This window comes from Rhinopithecus bieti, unplaced genomic scaffold (genome assembly GCF_001698545.2).
Source record: "Rhinopithecus bieti isolate Rb0 unplaced genomic scaffold, ASM169854v2 scaffold_11508, whole genome shotgun sequence".
In the NCBI taxonomy this organism is placed as follows: Eukaryota; Metazoa; Chordata; class Mammalia; order Primates; family Cercopithecidae; genus Rhinopithecus; species Rhinopithecus bieti.
In genome coordinates, this window is record NW_016806932.1 from 319,825 (window position 1) to 330,900 (window position 11,076).

The window sequence follows — 11,076 nt, forward strand, 5'->3', positions numbered from 1 at the left end:
TTCTTTCACACCTATAGCTTGAACACTCGATCAGCTGTGGATTCAAAGAATTCAGTAAATACGTACTTCCAACTCTGTCCCTTAGGAATCACCATCTCTTAAATTGCTACCCTATATTTGAGCTCCTCCATTCCATTACACCTTTTCTGTCTGTCCTCTATTTCTACTTCAGTTCCCGACTCTAGTACCACAGCTGCTTCAGAGGATTTGAGTGAGAAACCAAGAGTTCAGGAGAGTCATACTAGCTCCCCTAGGCACCCAGAAAAACGATCAAGTGCAAATTTATTACAAAGCATGCATACACAATGACATTTTTTGACATTATTGATTTTAAAATATAAAAAATTAAAATATACCATACTACCCTGAATTTCTGCTGGATGAGGTAATTTAATGTCCAGCTTCCTCTTCCTCCATACTCTCTTGTAAAAAAAAATACCACTTTTGTGGGTCCTAGAAATTCAGTCTCAATTTATACTGATGGACATTACATACAATGCAAAGAATAGAAGTCAGCAAAAGTTATAAAGTAGTAAGATAAAATGGATCATTTTTTTTTAAAAAACTAGTTTTGTAAAAGAGAATGGGAACAGCAGAGGAAAACTTCTGCAACTGAATTGCTGTCTCCTAAAAATTAAGTAGCTATGGGTTCCTATTGTCTCATAAAACTTGGATTAAAGGCTTCTTCATAAAACTGTCTAATTGTTAAGCTTTTCCTTTTCCAAAAGAGAAAAACATTTCACAGCTCTAAAACAAAATAGAAAGAAGGCACCAGGAAAGCTAAATGATCTTTCTGAACTCTGTTCATTTAACATTGGTTTTTAAGGTTACAAACCTATGAAAAGTGGAATGAATGGTACTTGTAGCTCAGATTTAACTCAATTTTGAATATTGTCAATCTAGTACAATTTCTTAAATTTAGCTTAAGATATCTGCAAAGCAAACAATGTTTCTAAGACAAGATGAGGTTATGGGCTTCAATCAATAAGAAAAACAAAAAAGCAATTAATTTATTATTTAGAACCCAGTAGGTCATTAGGCATTAATTTAAAAATACTGCAACTTCATGTCTTATAGAAGCTAGAAACATGATTCAAAATGTCACAAAGTTATATTAAATTAAAACCACTTTAGACAATTCAAGGTCTCATTGACAAAGTTCATTAAGGTGACAGTTTTGCTATTTTGTTACTGTTCCCACATGATATCATCTCTTCTCAATTTCATTTGAAGATTATGAACTCGTATTGGATGAAAGCTGCTGTTTTTCTGAAAAAGGTTAGTGTCAGTCAAACATTTTCTGGGGCTTTGTTTTATGTTCTTTGATCCTTTAGGGTTGCTGTCTTCTTGCTGAATACCTGAAGCTTCACTCATCTTTGAGTTTTGAACTTTTTGCTGCAGTTTACGGACCTGGAGAGAAAAAAAATCTAACATTTTAGTCAAAATATACTAAAATATATTCCAAAATAGGTTGAATTGATGGTTTAAAGTTAAAAGTTAAAATTGAACATTAAAAGTTCAATTCGGTAAGTTTTTAATTTATTGAACATCTATTACATGTCTAACACTGTGCTTGTCAGGTAGAATTATAATGAAGAAAAAAGTTCTTACTTTCAAGGAGCTTACTGCTCCTATTAGTGAAAAAAAGCATATATGTGACAACTAGAGAATACAATGAACCAGGATAACTTTGAATAAGACAAAAAGTGTATATATAAGAAGGCCAAAGTAAGATAAGGTCAACATGGGCTGTAGAGATTGGGGTGAAAGGTTGTAAGTAAGATAACTGGTAAAAACCAGAGAACAGAGAGCAGAGAGAAGAACCTTTCTGGTAACATTAACAGCAAATCTAATAATTGGTTCTAGGAATGAGTATCAAGTTTTGAAAATTATACATACACACACGTGTGTGTATGTATGTGTATATATATATATGTATGTGTATAAATATGTGTGTTTTTTTTAACTGCCATTCAGGACTACTTTAAATTCAGGAATACCTTTGTGTACAAATACTTTTGTATATTCCTGAATTTAAAGTACTCCTGAATGGCAGTTTAAAAAAAAGTCAAGGGAATAACTTTATCACCTTGAGTAGTATATGGTAATAGTGGAGGCAGACAGAATTAAACAAAAACAATACGTATCAACTAGCCAAAACCCATTTCTTCAAAGTCTAACCCATTACTTAATCTGTTTCACTTGAGCATAGGTCTAATTTGTAGAGCTGATCCAGACTTTGGGTGAGTACCTAGTTCTCTATTTGGTTAACAATCAATTTTTATTACAGATATTACATTTATCATAATAAAATGCTTAAAATTTATACTGGTATAGCTATTATGGAATATAAACCATGTTTTTCAAAATACAGTATATATATACTAGCTGAGTTTTAAAATGATCATTCTTCTATTCCTTTCAAGTTTCTCCTATGCAATTTCAAGGAAGTGTACACGTTGTAAAATCTTCACTCCAAAACATACAGAAATTTTTACTTATTATAGCCTTAAAAGCCAGTAAAATAAAATAAAATATTTGTTTTAAAATTTCACTTCTTTCTCTCTTCCTTTCTTTCTCACAATAAGAATAAAAGTAATAATATTCTGCATCTTTTATTACTTTCCTATAAAAGGCAGGGAGGCTTATTTGTGACATTCATATATCATTAACTTATATGAATGATGATTTTGTCCATAGGCAGATGGCTACATGAGGTGACTTGAGGGTTCCTGGGAAAGGCTCCCTCTGCCTTCTGCTCCAGCAGTGTAATAGTGCTGCAAGTTCAACCTACAGAGTCATTGTCTTGGAATTAAATATTATATTCCATGATTCTTCTGTTAAAATAATAAAACTGTTAGCTATTCTTAGTTATTACATCTTAACAGAAGTATAGAGTTTTCCTCACCATCCCTGTCCTACTCACTATAGCTAGCTGAGTATAGGTCCCCAGGGAATGGAACACAACACAGCCTGTTTTGGGAAAGGGGAAATCATGCTTTAAGGACTGGGGCACTGCTTGGGAGCCACGTTTATGTCTGGTAGTGAATAAGAGACCTGCTGACATAAGGGGTATCATTAAGGCATTAGAGGAGAGAAGGAAGAGGAAAAAGAATGCTAAAAGGGTAATTGGAGGGCTGCTAAGGCAAGTTTAGTTTACCTCACAATTTCCCCAAAGCAATTTCTGAATACATAACTGAACCTATTTGCTCACTTAAAAATTTTAACTTGGAGAGTTACGTAGGAGGTCCATGTTATTCCAGTGGGACAGATGGCTCTATTCTGTCATAGGCCTAAGTGACTACCATCCATCTTTTCACTAAATCCCATACACAAACCTCAAATTTGGAAAGTCGTACAGAGATACAACACTGAATCCACATGTTTTATCTTTTTATTAAAATCTCTTACTAAAGCCTTCTTACACTCTCTTCATGCTTCTTCAGTTTGGAGATTTGTTCTCCTTTAATTTCCATTTTCTTGACTAAACACTCTAGTTCACATTCTATGTCATCACAAACTGAATGGCTTTCAGTTTCCTTCATTTGTTTCAGTAGTTCTTGGTGCTCCCTATGAAAGAATAGCAAATATTAAGCACTACTATAGTTTATTGCATATATGTCTTTGCCATAATTAAGCAATTTTCTGTTCAATCATAAATTTTAGTCAGACTTAAATATTAACCTTTAAAAACAGCCTCTTTCTTTAGGGTTGTTTAATTAAATCTATGGTAACTATAACCAGGCTCCTGTGATTTGAAATTAAATACCTTTAGAAATATCTTAAGACTGCTAGGCAAATTTAAAAAATATGTGAATTCCTGATGCTCATAGCTCAATGTAGTAAAATGTGTGATGTCTTTAACAGAGGTATTAAAGGGCTTTCTTCCTCATTATTGATATAGGATCTGTGGAAGAATTCCAGCTGTGGAAGTATTTGCCTGAAAAATTTCTGGATTTGGAGTTAGCCTACTGAAATGCTGTTAACAGAAAGAGCTGTATCTTCTACAGATGTCTTAGGTCAACTAGCTGGTCAGCGAAATCACATAGTTCTGGAATTTCTTCTGAATATATATTTAAGCAAGTGGGCACAATATAATGTATCCCATATGGAAATCTTCCTTACTATAGATGCTTCAAAATTTGTAATGCACACCAGCCAGAGTCTAAAACAAGGAATTACATTCCTACTTGCCTAATGAAATAATTCATTCAGCTAAAAGATTCTAAAACACAAAAGGAGAGCTTTTCTTATAAACGCTTTTGTGAGTTTTAATCTAAGGTCATCAGATCCTATATGTTAGAATGACAGTAGTAGCTATCAGTCCAGATCTTGGGAATACAGAAATATCTTAGAATGAAAAAGTAGTAGTTATAAAGAACTGAAATTTTAAATAGTAACAAATACAATGAAAAATAGTGACAACAAATCTGTCCAAATGGCTAAGTAAGGCCTTTAAGAATTTATAAGTGGTATTGTTCTTAAGACTAAGAGGAAAAAGTGATATGGTACTTCTCCTGATAAAGAATAAAAATTGCTGGCCAGGCACGGTGGCTCATGCTTGTAATCCCAGCACTTTGGGAGGCTGAGGCAGGAGGACTGCCTGAAACCATGAGTTCAAGACTAGCCTGGGCAACATAGCGAGACACTGTCTCTTAAAAAAAAAAATATATAAATACTTACATGCTCATTTGGTCCAGTTCATCTTGCATTGCCATCAAAAGTTCAGATAAATTGTCAGAAATGGAAATGGACTTTTCTGAGTCAGGAGGAATAGCCTTACACCAGGAAGTTGTTCTAGAAGGCCTGGGGAGACATCTAGTCTCAGCCACGTTAAAAGGTTTCTGAAGGATATGTGGGCCACGATGTTGCCTCCTCTGCAAAAGGTTTTGCATACTTGCATTCACAGAACAGTTTGCACTGGTGGACTTATGGGAAAAGAAACAACTGAGAATAATTTTAAATGACTGAAGATATTTTAATAGCACTTACAATCAAACAGGAGTTTTTTTGAACAACTATCTTCATTTTATCCCCTCTCACCTTTTCAGCCACAAAAGGCAGTGCTCCAAACTTTGAACAAATTTGCCAAGGTGGTCCTCTCTTTATACATTTAGTTTTCTAGAGATTGACAAGAAAAAAACATAAATAAGAAATTATTTTGGGCGAGGTGGCAGGCGCCTGTAGTCCCAGCTACTCGGGAGGCTGAGGCAGGAGAATGGCATGAACCTGGGAGGCGGAGCTTGCAATGAGCTGAGATCCGGCCACTGCACTGCGGCCTGGGCGACAGAGCGAGACTCCGTCTCAAAAAAAAAAAAAAAAAGAAATTATTTTAAAAGTTATTTATGATATGAAGAACTCTCTCAAAACTCAACAGAAAACAATGCAACTGGAAAATGGGCAAAAAAACATGAACAGAAATTTCACTGACAAAGACATACGTATGGCAAACATATGAAAAGATATTCAACATCATTAATTATGGAAATGAAAGTTAAAATTACAGTGAAATATCACTGCACATCCATCAGAATGGCCAAAATAAAAAATAGTGACAATACCAAATGTTGGCAAGCATGCAGAGAAAATAAAACCACTCACATATTGTTGGTGGGAATACAAAACGGTACAGCCATTTTGGAAGACAGTTTGGCAGTTTCTTATAAAACTAAAAATGTCCTTATTACATGACCCAACAATTGCTCTCTTAGGCATTTATCCTAGAAAAATGAAAACTTACATTCACATAAAAACATGTATACAAATGTTCATATCAGCTTTATCTGTAATAGCTAAAAAATTGGAAACAATCGAAATATCCTTTTTTTTTTTGAGACAGGGTCTCATTCTGTCACCCATACTGGAGTGCAATGGTATGATCTTGGCTCCCCGCAACCTCTGTCTCCCAGGCTCAAGCGATTATCCTGCCTTAGTCTCCCAAGTAGCTGGGATTACAGGTGTGTGCCACTACTGCCCGGCTAATTTTTGTATTTTTAGTAGAGACGAGGTTTCACCATATTGGCCAGGCTGGTCTTGAACTCCTGACCTCAAATGATGCACTCGCCTTGGCCTCCCAAACTGTTGGGATTACAGGCATAAGCCACCATGCCGGACTCCAGATATCCTTTAACAGATGAATGGTTAAATTGTGGTACCTCTGTAATGCGGAATATCATGCAGAAATAAAAAGGATGTATTGATACATACAACAACTTGGATGGACCTCAAGGGAAAAAAGCCAATCTCAAAAAGTTACATACTGTATAATTCCATTTATATAATAATCTTGAAAGAATAAAATATACAGATGGTGAACAAATTAGAGGTTGCCAGTGTTCAGGGAAGGGGATGTGTAGCCATAGAGGGATTGCATGAAGGAGTCTTTTAGTGGTGGAAGAGTTCTGTATCTTGATTGTTGTGATGGTGACATGAATCTACGCATATGATTCTCTCATAAAATCTACACATGTGATTTCTCTCTATGTAAAACTCTCCTACTGCTGTGAGTTACCATCTAAAATTACAACTCTAATCATGTCCCTGCTTTTCTCAGAAGCCTTCAGTAGTTCCTGTTTATAGAATAAAACTTCAAACTCTTAACATGGCATTCAAGGTCAGCCATTAGCTCACCCCAAGCTGTATTTTCCATTTTAACTTCCTCTATGATCTCATCTCACCCCCACTACTGGACTATTACTTATAGGTCCCTGGAAAAACCAACAATTCCTTCAGACTGTAATATATTTTTCCTTATCTCAGTCTGTCAATATTTAATTCTTCAAGGCTTCCTTTAATATTGCTTTTTGCATTACCTTTCACATATTCCTTTGTCTACATAGCACCACAACACTTTGTTTAAACCTCTATTAATCTTCTATTATACTGTTTCATACTTATATATTTATCTGTTTCTTACAAATTCCTGTCTTATTTTTTTATCACCTAGAGATACCAGTCCATGTACATCAAAATGTAAGAGTTGAATGAACTATGTCCAGGACATGGAGAAACAGTGCGATAGGAAGCAGGTCTCTCACAGAGGCTTCCTGAAATCTGATCCTACTTTCAGCAACTTTAGCACTCCCTCCATCTTTAAAAAGAGACACCATTATTTGCATACCCTGTGAACTTGGGATTTGAACTAAGTACTTCCATGAAATGATTCTGCTGTTAATTACTCTCTTCTCTTCCAGGAGTTACCTTTTCTTTCCTTCATTTCTTTTATCTTCTTCCTGTACCTTCACTATTTTTATAATAAATAGGTAAACTGAAAAAAAGTTCCATTAACTCATCAGAGAAAGGATGCCATAAAACATACATATTGGGCAGTATGTGTTCCACTGGCAAATTACTTACAGTGATTTTTCTATCTGGCTTTGTAGCTGTGAATCTCATTGCACAAACAAGACACAAAACAAATATTTAGGAAAGGAAACAGGCAAAATAAGTCATATTCGGAAAATATTGTTCGTTATTATAGTTTGAAAATTCTTTAAAATGAAAAAATTATGAAAAATATAGCCCAAGTATTGAACATTAATTTTTACTTATGTAATAAAAGAGTAGCCAAAGTTAAGTATAATGTTCTCTCCATTATTTTATCCACAAGCTAAGCATATGGCAGTGACCAGAATTCCCAAATAGCATCTCCTGTCTCCCACAGCAAATCATACAGAGCAACACTCACTCCATTCACATCTGAATAAATAGTAATAATGGCCATCAAAACCATAATTCCAGAATCATAAGATTAAAAGGGATTAAAAACTTTTTTCATACCATTATATATAATTAAGAAGGGTTACTTGAATAGAACACATTCAAAACATCAATTCACCTAAACAAAATATTGGTCTATAAAGTACTAACTCTCCAATCCTTACTTTTAGGCAAATTCACAAGAAATAAGCATAGAAATTACATATAACAATAAATTCCCTATATAAATGACTTTACAGACTTAACAGGTCTGTAAGAAAAACCCTTATTTTTTTATTGTGTACATATTACATAAAACTGCTTTCAGGATCTATTATTTTTTCAATATCTACTGTGTTGTTTAGTGCCTCTTTTATAAAGTATCACAAAATATATTTCTCCAGAAGTTTAGAAAAATATTAATCCTTCTAGAAAAACTGGAGTGCTTCCTGTTATTTCACAAAGATAGCGATACTGTCCATTATATGTTCCTTTTTGGTTTGGTTGTCAAGCAAACTCAGAGCTAAATTTTGTACATGACTGCTGCTACTTTTTAAAATCTGAATATTATGAAATTTTCTGTCCTTATATCCCAAACCATCATCCATTACTTGGCACACACTATTGCATGTCTTTTATTATACATCTTCAAATCCTTTTGGGAAAGGGGTAGGTATAAGCATTAAGAGGGTGTATAAATAAGTATTAGCAAATAAAAGTATAGTTTGGGAAAAAGTTTTATATGCACACCTTTGAAGATGTCTTCTTTTGCTTGGAGTGCTTTAGATTTGAAACTGAAGACATTATAATTTTACTGATTTCAAGTCCAGTTTGAAGCTGTAATTTTTTAAAAAAAGTTATAACATTGATTTGTAACATGCAAAAACATTGTAATGAGCTATCAGGTCTAAGTTTATAAATATAAAATGCTTTTGAAGAAGAAAAGAAGAAAAGAAAATTCAAGATACTGTTTTTGTACGTGTGAAGGTCACTAAGTCTATTGGTAATTACAATACTTTTCTGTTTATAAAAGAATAAATTATTTAATATACATATAGAGATCAAACTGAAAACAATCTATCCTAGGAGTTCCTTCAACTGAGAATATGTGTATTTGTCAGAATTTCAAAAGATTAAAAGACCTCTTGGTAATACATCCACGTATCATACTGGCTGACTGAGAATTTCGTTATTATAATGAAAAGACAATTTAGGAAGCAGAAATTAGAATCTAGAACATAGGTTTCAGTTAATGAAAATAAAAATATAATAAAACATATATGGTTTACTGTGATAGATTATATAGTGCCATATTTACCTCAGAAGCTTTGTCTTGAAACAGCTTACGTTGATGTTCTTCTTCCTTCAGTTTTTCTTCTAAATGTTTAATCTTGTCCTGCAAAAGAGTAAAAACTAAGATTGTTTTTTTTTTTATTTTTTTATTTTTATTTATTTATTTTTTTTTGAGACGGAGTCTCGCTCTGTCGCCCGGGCTGGAGTGCAGTGGCCGGATCTCAGCTCACTGCAAGCTCCGCCTCCCGGGTTTACACCATTCTCCTGCCTCAGCCTCCCGAGTAGCTGGGACTACAGGCGCCCGCCACCTCGCCCGGCTAGTTTTTTGTATTTTTTTTTTTTTAGTAGAGACGGGGTTTCACCGTGTTAGCCAGGATGGTCTCGATCTCCTGACCTCATGATCCGCCCGTCTCGGCCTCCCAAAGTGCTGGGATTACAGGCTTGAGCCACCGCGCCCGGCCAAAACTAAGATTGTTATATAAAAACTAGAGCCAAATATCCTTTGTCTCTTTTCCAAATAGAGTCCTAGGGGGTCCTGATTCTTAAGAGTTTGGCAAATTAAGGCAGAAAATAAGAAAAAGGAATGGCACAAGATGTTAAGATTTTTCTTGGCTTTCTTCCCACTTCTTTCTTTGCTCCTTTACCTTCTATTACACACAAGGAGAAAACAAAGGGAAAGCAAAGAATATACACACACATAGGCTTTATTAACTTCCAGCAACAAAATCATTATGATGAAACTTTTAAGGATACTAATGGTGTAGAAGGTCAAACCATTATAGTCTTGGGTCTCAATGTTTCATTCAAAATATAAAAAAAATAAGTTTCTACTAGTTGCATATATATGATAAGAGTGTAATTTGGGGAGAAGAGTGAAAATACGTAATAGAAATATACAATGTGGTCCTTGTTACTTAAGAGATTATACAGATTGAGGATCCCTTATCTTAAGTGTTTGGAACCAGAGATACTTTGGATTTTGGAATATTTTCATTACTAGTTCAGTATCCCTAATCCAAAAATTCAAAATCCTATATGCTCCAGTGAACATTTCCTCTGAACATTATATTACTGTTCAGAAAGTTTTGGACTTTGGAGTACATCAGATTTTGGATTTTTGGATTAGGGACACCCAACCTGTATTGTATGAAAAGAAAAAAAGAGTAATATTCACGAAACAATAAAACAACAAAGGAAATAACTTGACAAGGACTATATATATGTAACCTTATATACGTAAGTATTATATCTTATATCTGTGGTGTGGTTCAGAATAGGAGGACAGTACTATTTCAAAGTGAGAACTTCCTGAGTGTTGGAGAGTTCAAGGAGGACTTCCTAGAGGAAGTACAACTCTGAGAAAACCCTATAAAATGGAAAGGATTTGGAGGGAAAAAGGATGAAGAGGGGAACTGGTATAGCCTTAAGTTGACTACAAGTGGTGAAAGACAAATTTTAATACTCTTTAGGTAAAGTATCTGACAAATAAAATATCCCGCTGTATTAGAAGTCAAAATTACAATCTCACATCAAAAGACAGCTAGCTCATTCATACTGTGACAGAACACATTAACTTTTCACTCTATAGGTGAGAATTCATATCTGGATTATAAAAAGCTGTAAATGAAGTTTTATAAATCTGAGAATTACTCTACATTCATATAAAATATCAATTCTGCTTAACACTAAAGATTTATTCCTGTTGTCATCACTTCAAAGAAAGTTTACCTCAGCAGTTTTCTGAGTTGTTGTAAGTCTAAAACACTCTTTTTCTAAGACATCAAGCTTTTCAAGTTTTGCATACAGCTTCATCTGATCTTGTTCTTTTTCCCTCTGAAGCTGGGCCTAGAAAGGATACAAATAAAATAACAACCCTGAATTTGGCAAGTAATGCCAATGGAACAAGAATAATATAATTTCTGATATAGAGCAAGATGGCCGAATAGGAATAGCTCCAGTCTCCAACTCCCAGCGCGAGCGACACAGAAGACCGGTGATTTCTGCATTTTCAACTGAGGTACTGGGGTCATCTCACTAGGGAGTGCCGGACAATCGGTGCTGGTCAGCTGCTGCAGCCTGACCAGC

At 34.6% G+C, this 11,076-nt stretch overlaps 1 protein-coding gene across 1 annotated transcript in view; it reads right to left on the reverse strand.

Annotated features, from left to right (window-relative positions):
* Positions 1–258: 258 nt before the first annotated feature.
* The window catches only part of CEP57L1 (centrosomal protein 57 like 1), a 69,456-nt gene continuing 58,638 nt past the window's right edge, over positions 259–11,076 (reverse strand). The window contains exons 5-11 of the mRNA XM_017878765.1: positions 10,720–10,836; positions 9,017–9,094; positions 8,449–8,535; positions 5,044–5,121; positions 4,684–4,877; positions 3,426–3,570; positions 259–1,410 (exon numbers count right to left, since the gene is read on the reverse strand). Coding sequence (XP_017734254.1) covers positions 1,189–1,410; positions 3,426–3,570; positions 4,684–4,877; positions 5,044–5,121; positions 8,449–8,535; positions 9,017–9,094; positions 10,720–10,836 — 921 coding nt within the window. The 3' untranslated portion in view covers positions 259–1,188. The remainder of the gene's footprint in view (positions 1,411–3,425; positions 3,571–4,683; positions 4,878–5,043; positions 5,122–8,448; positions 8,536–9,016; positions 9,095–10,719; positions 10,837–11,076) is intronic.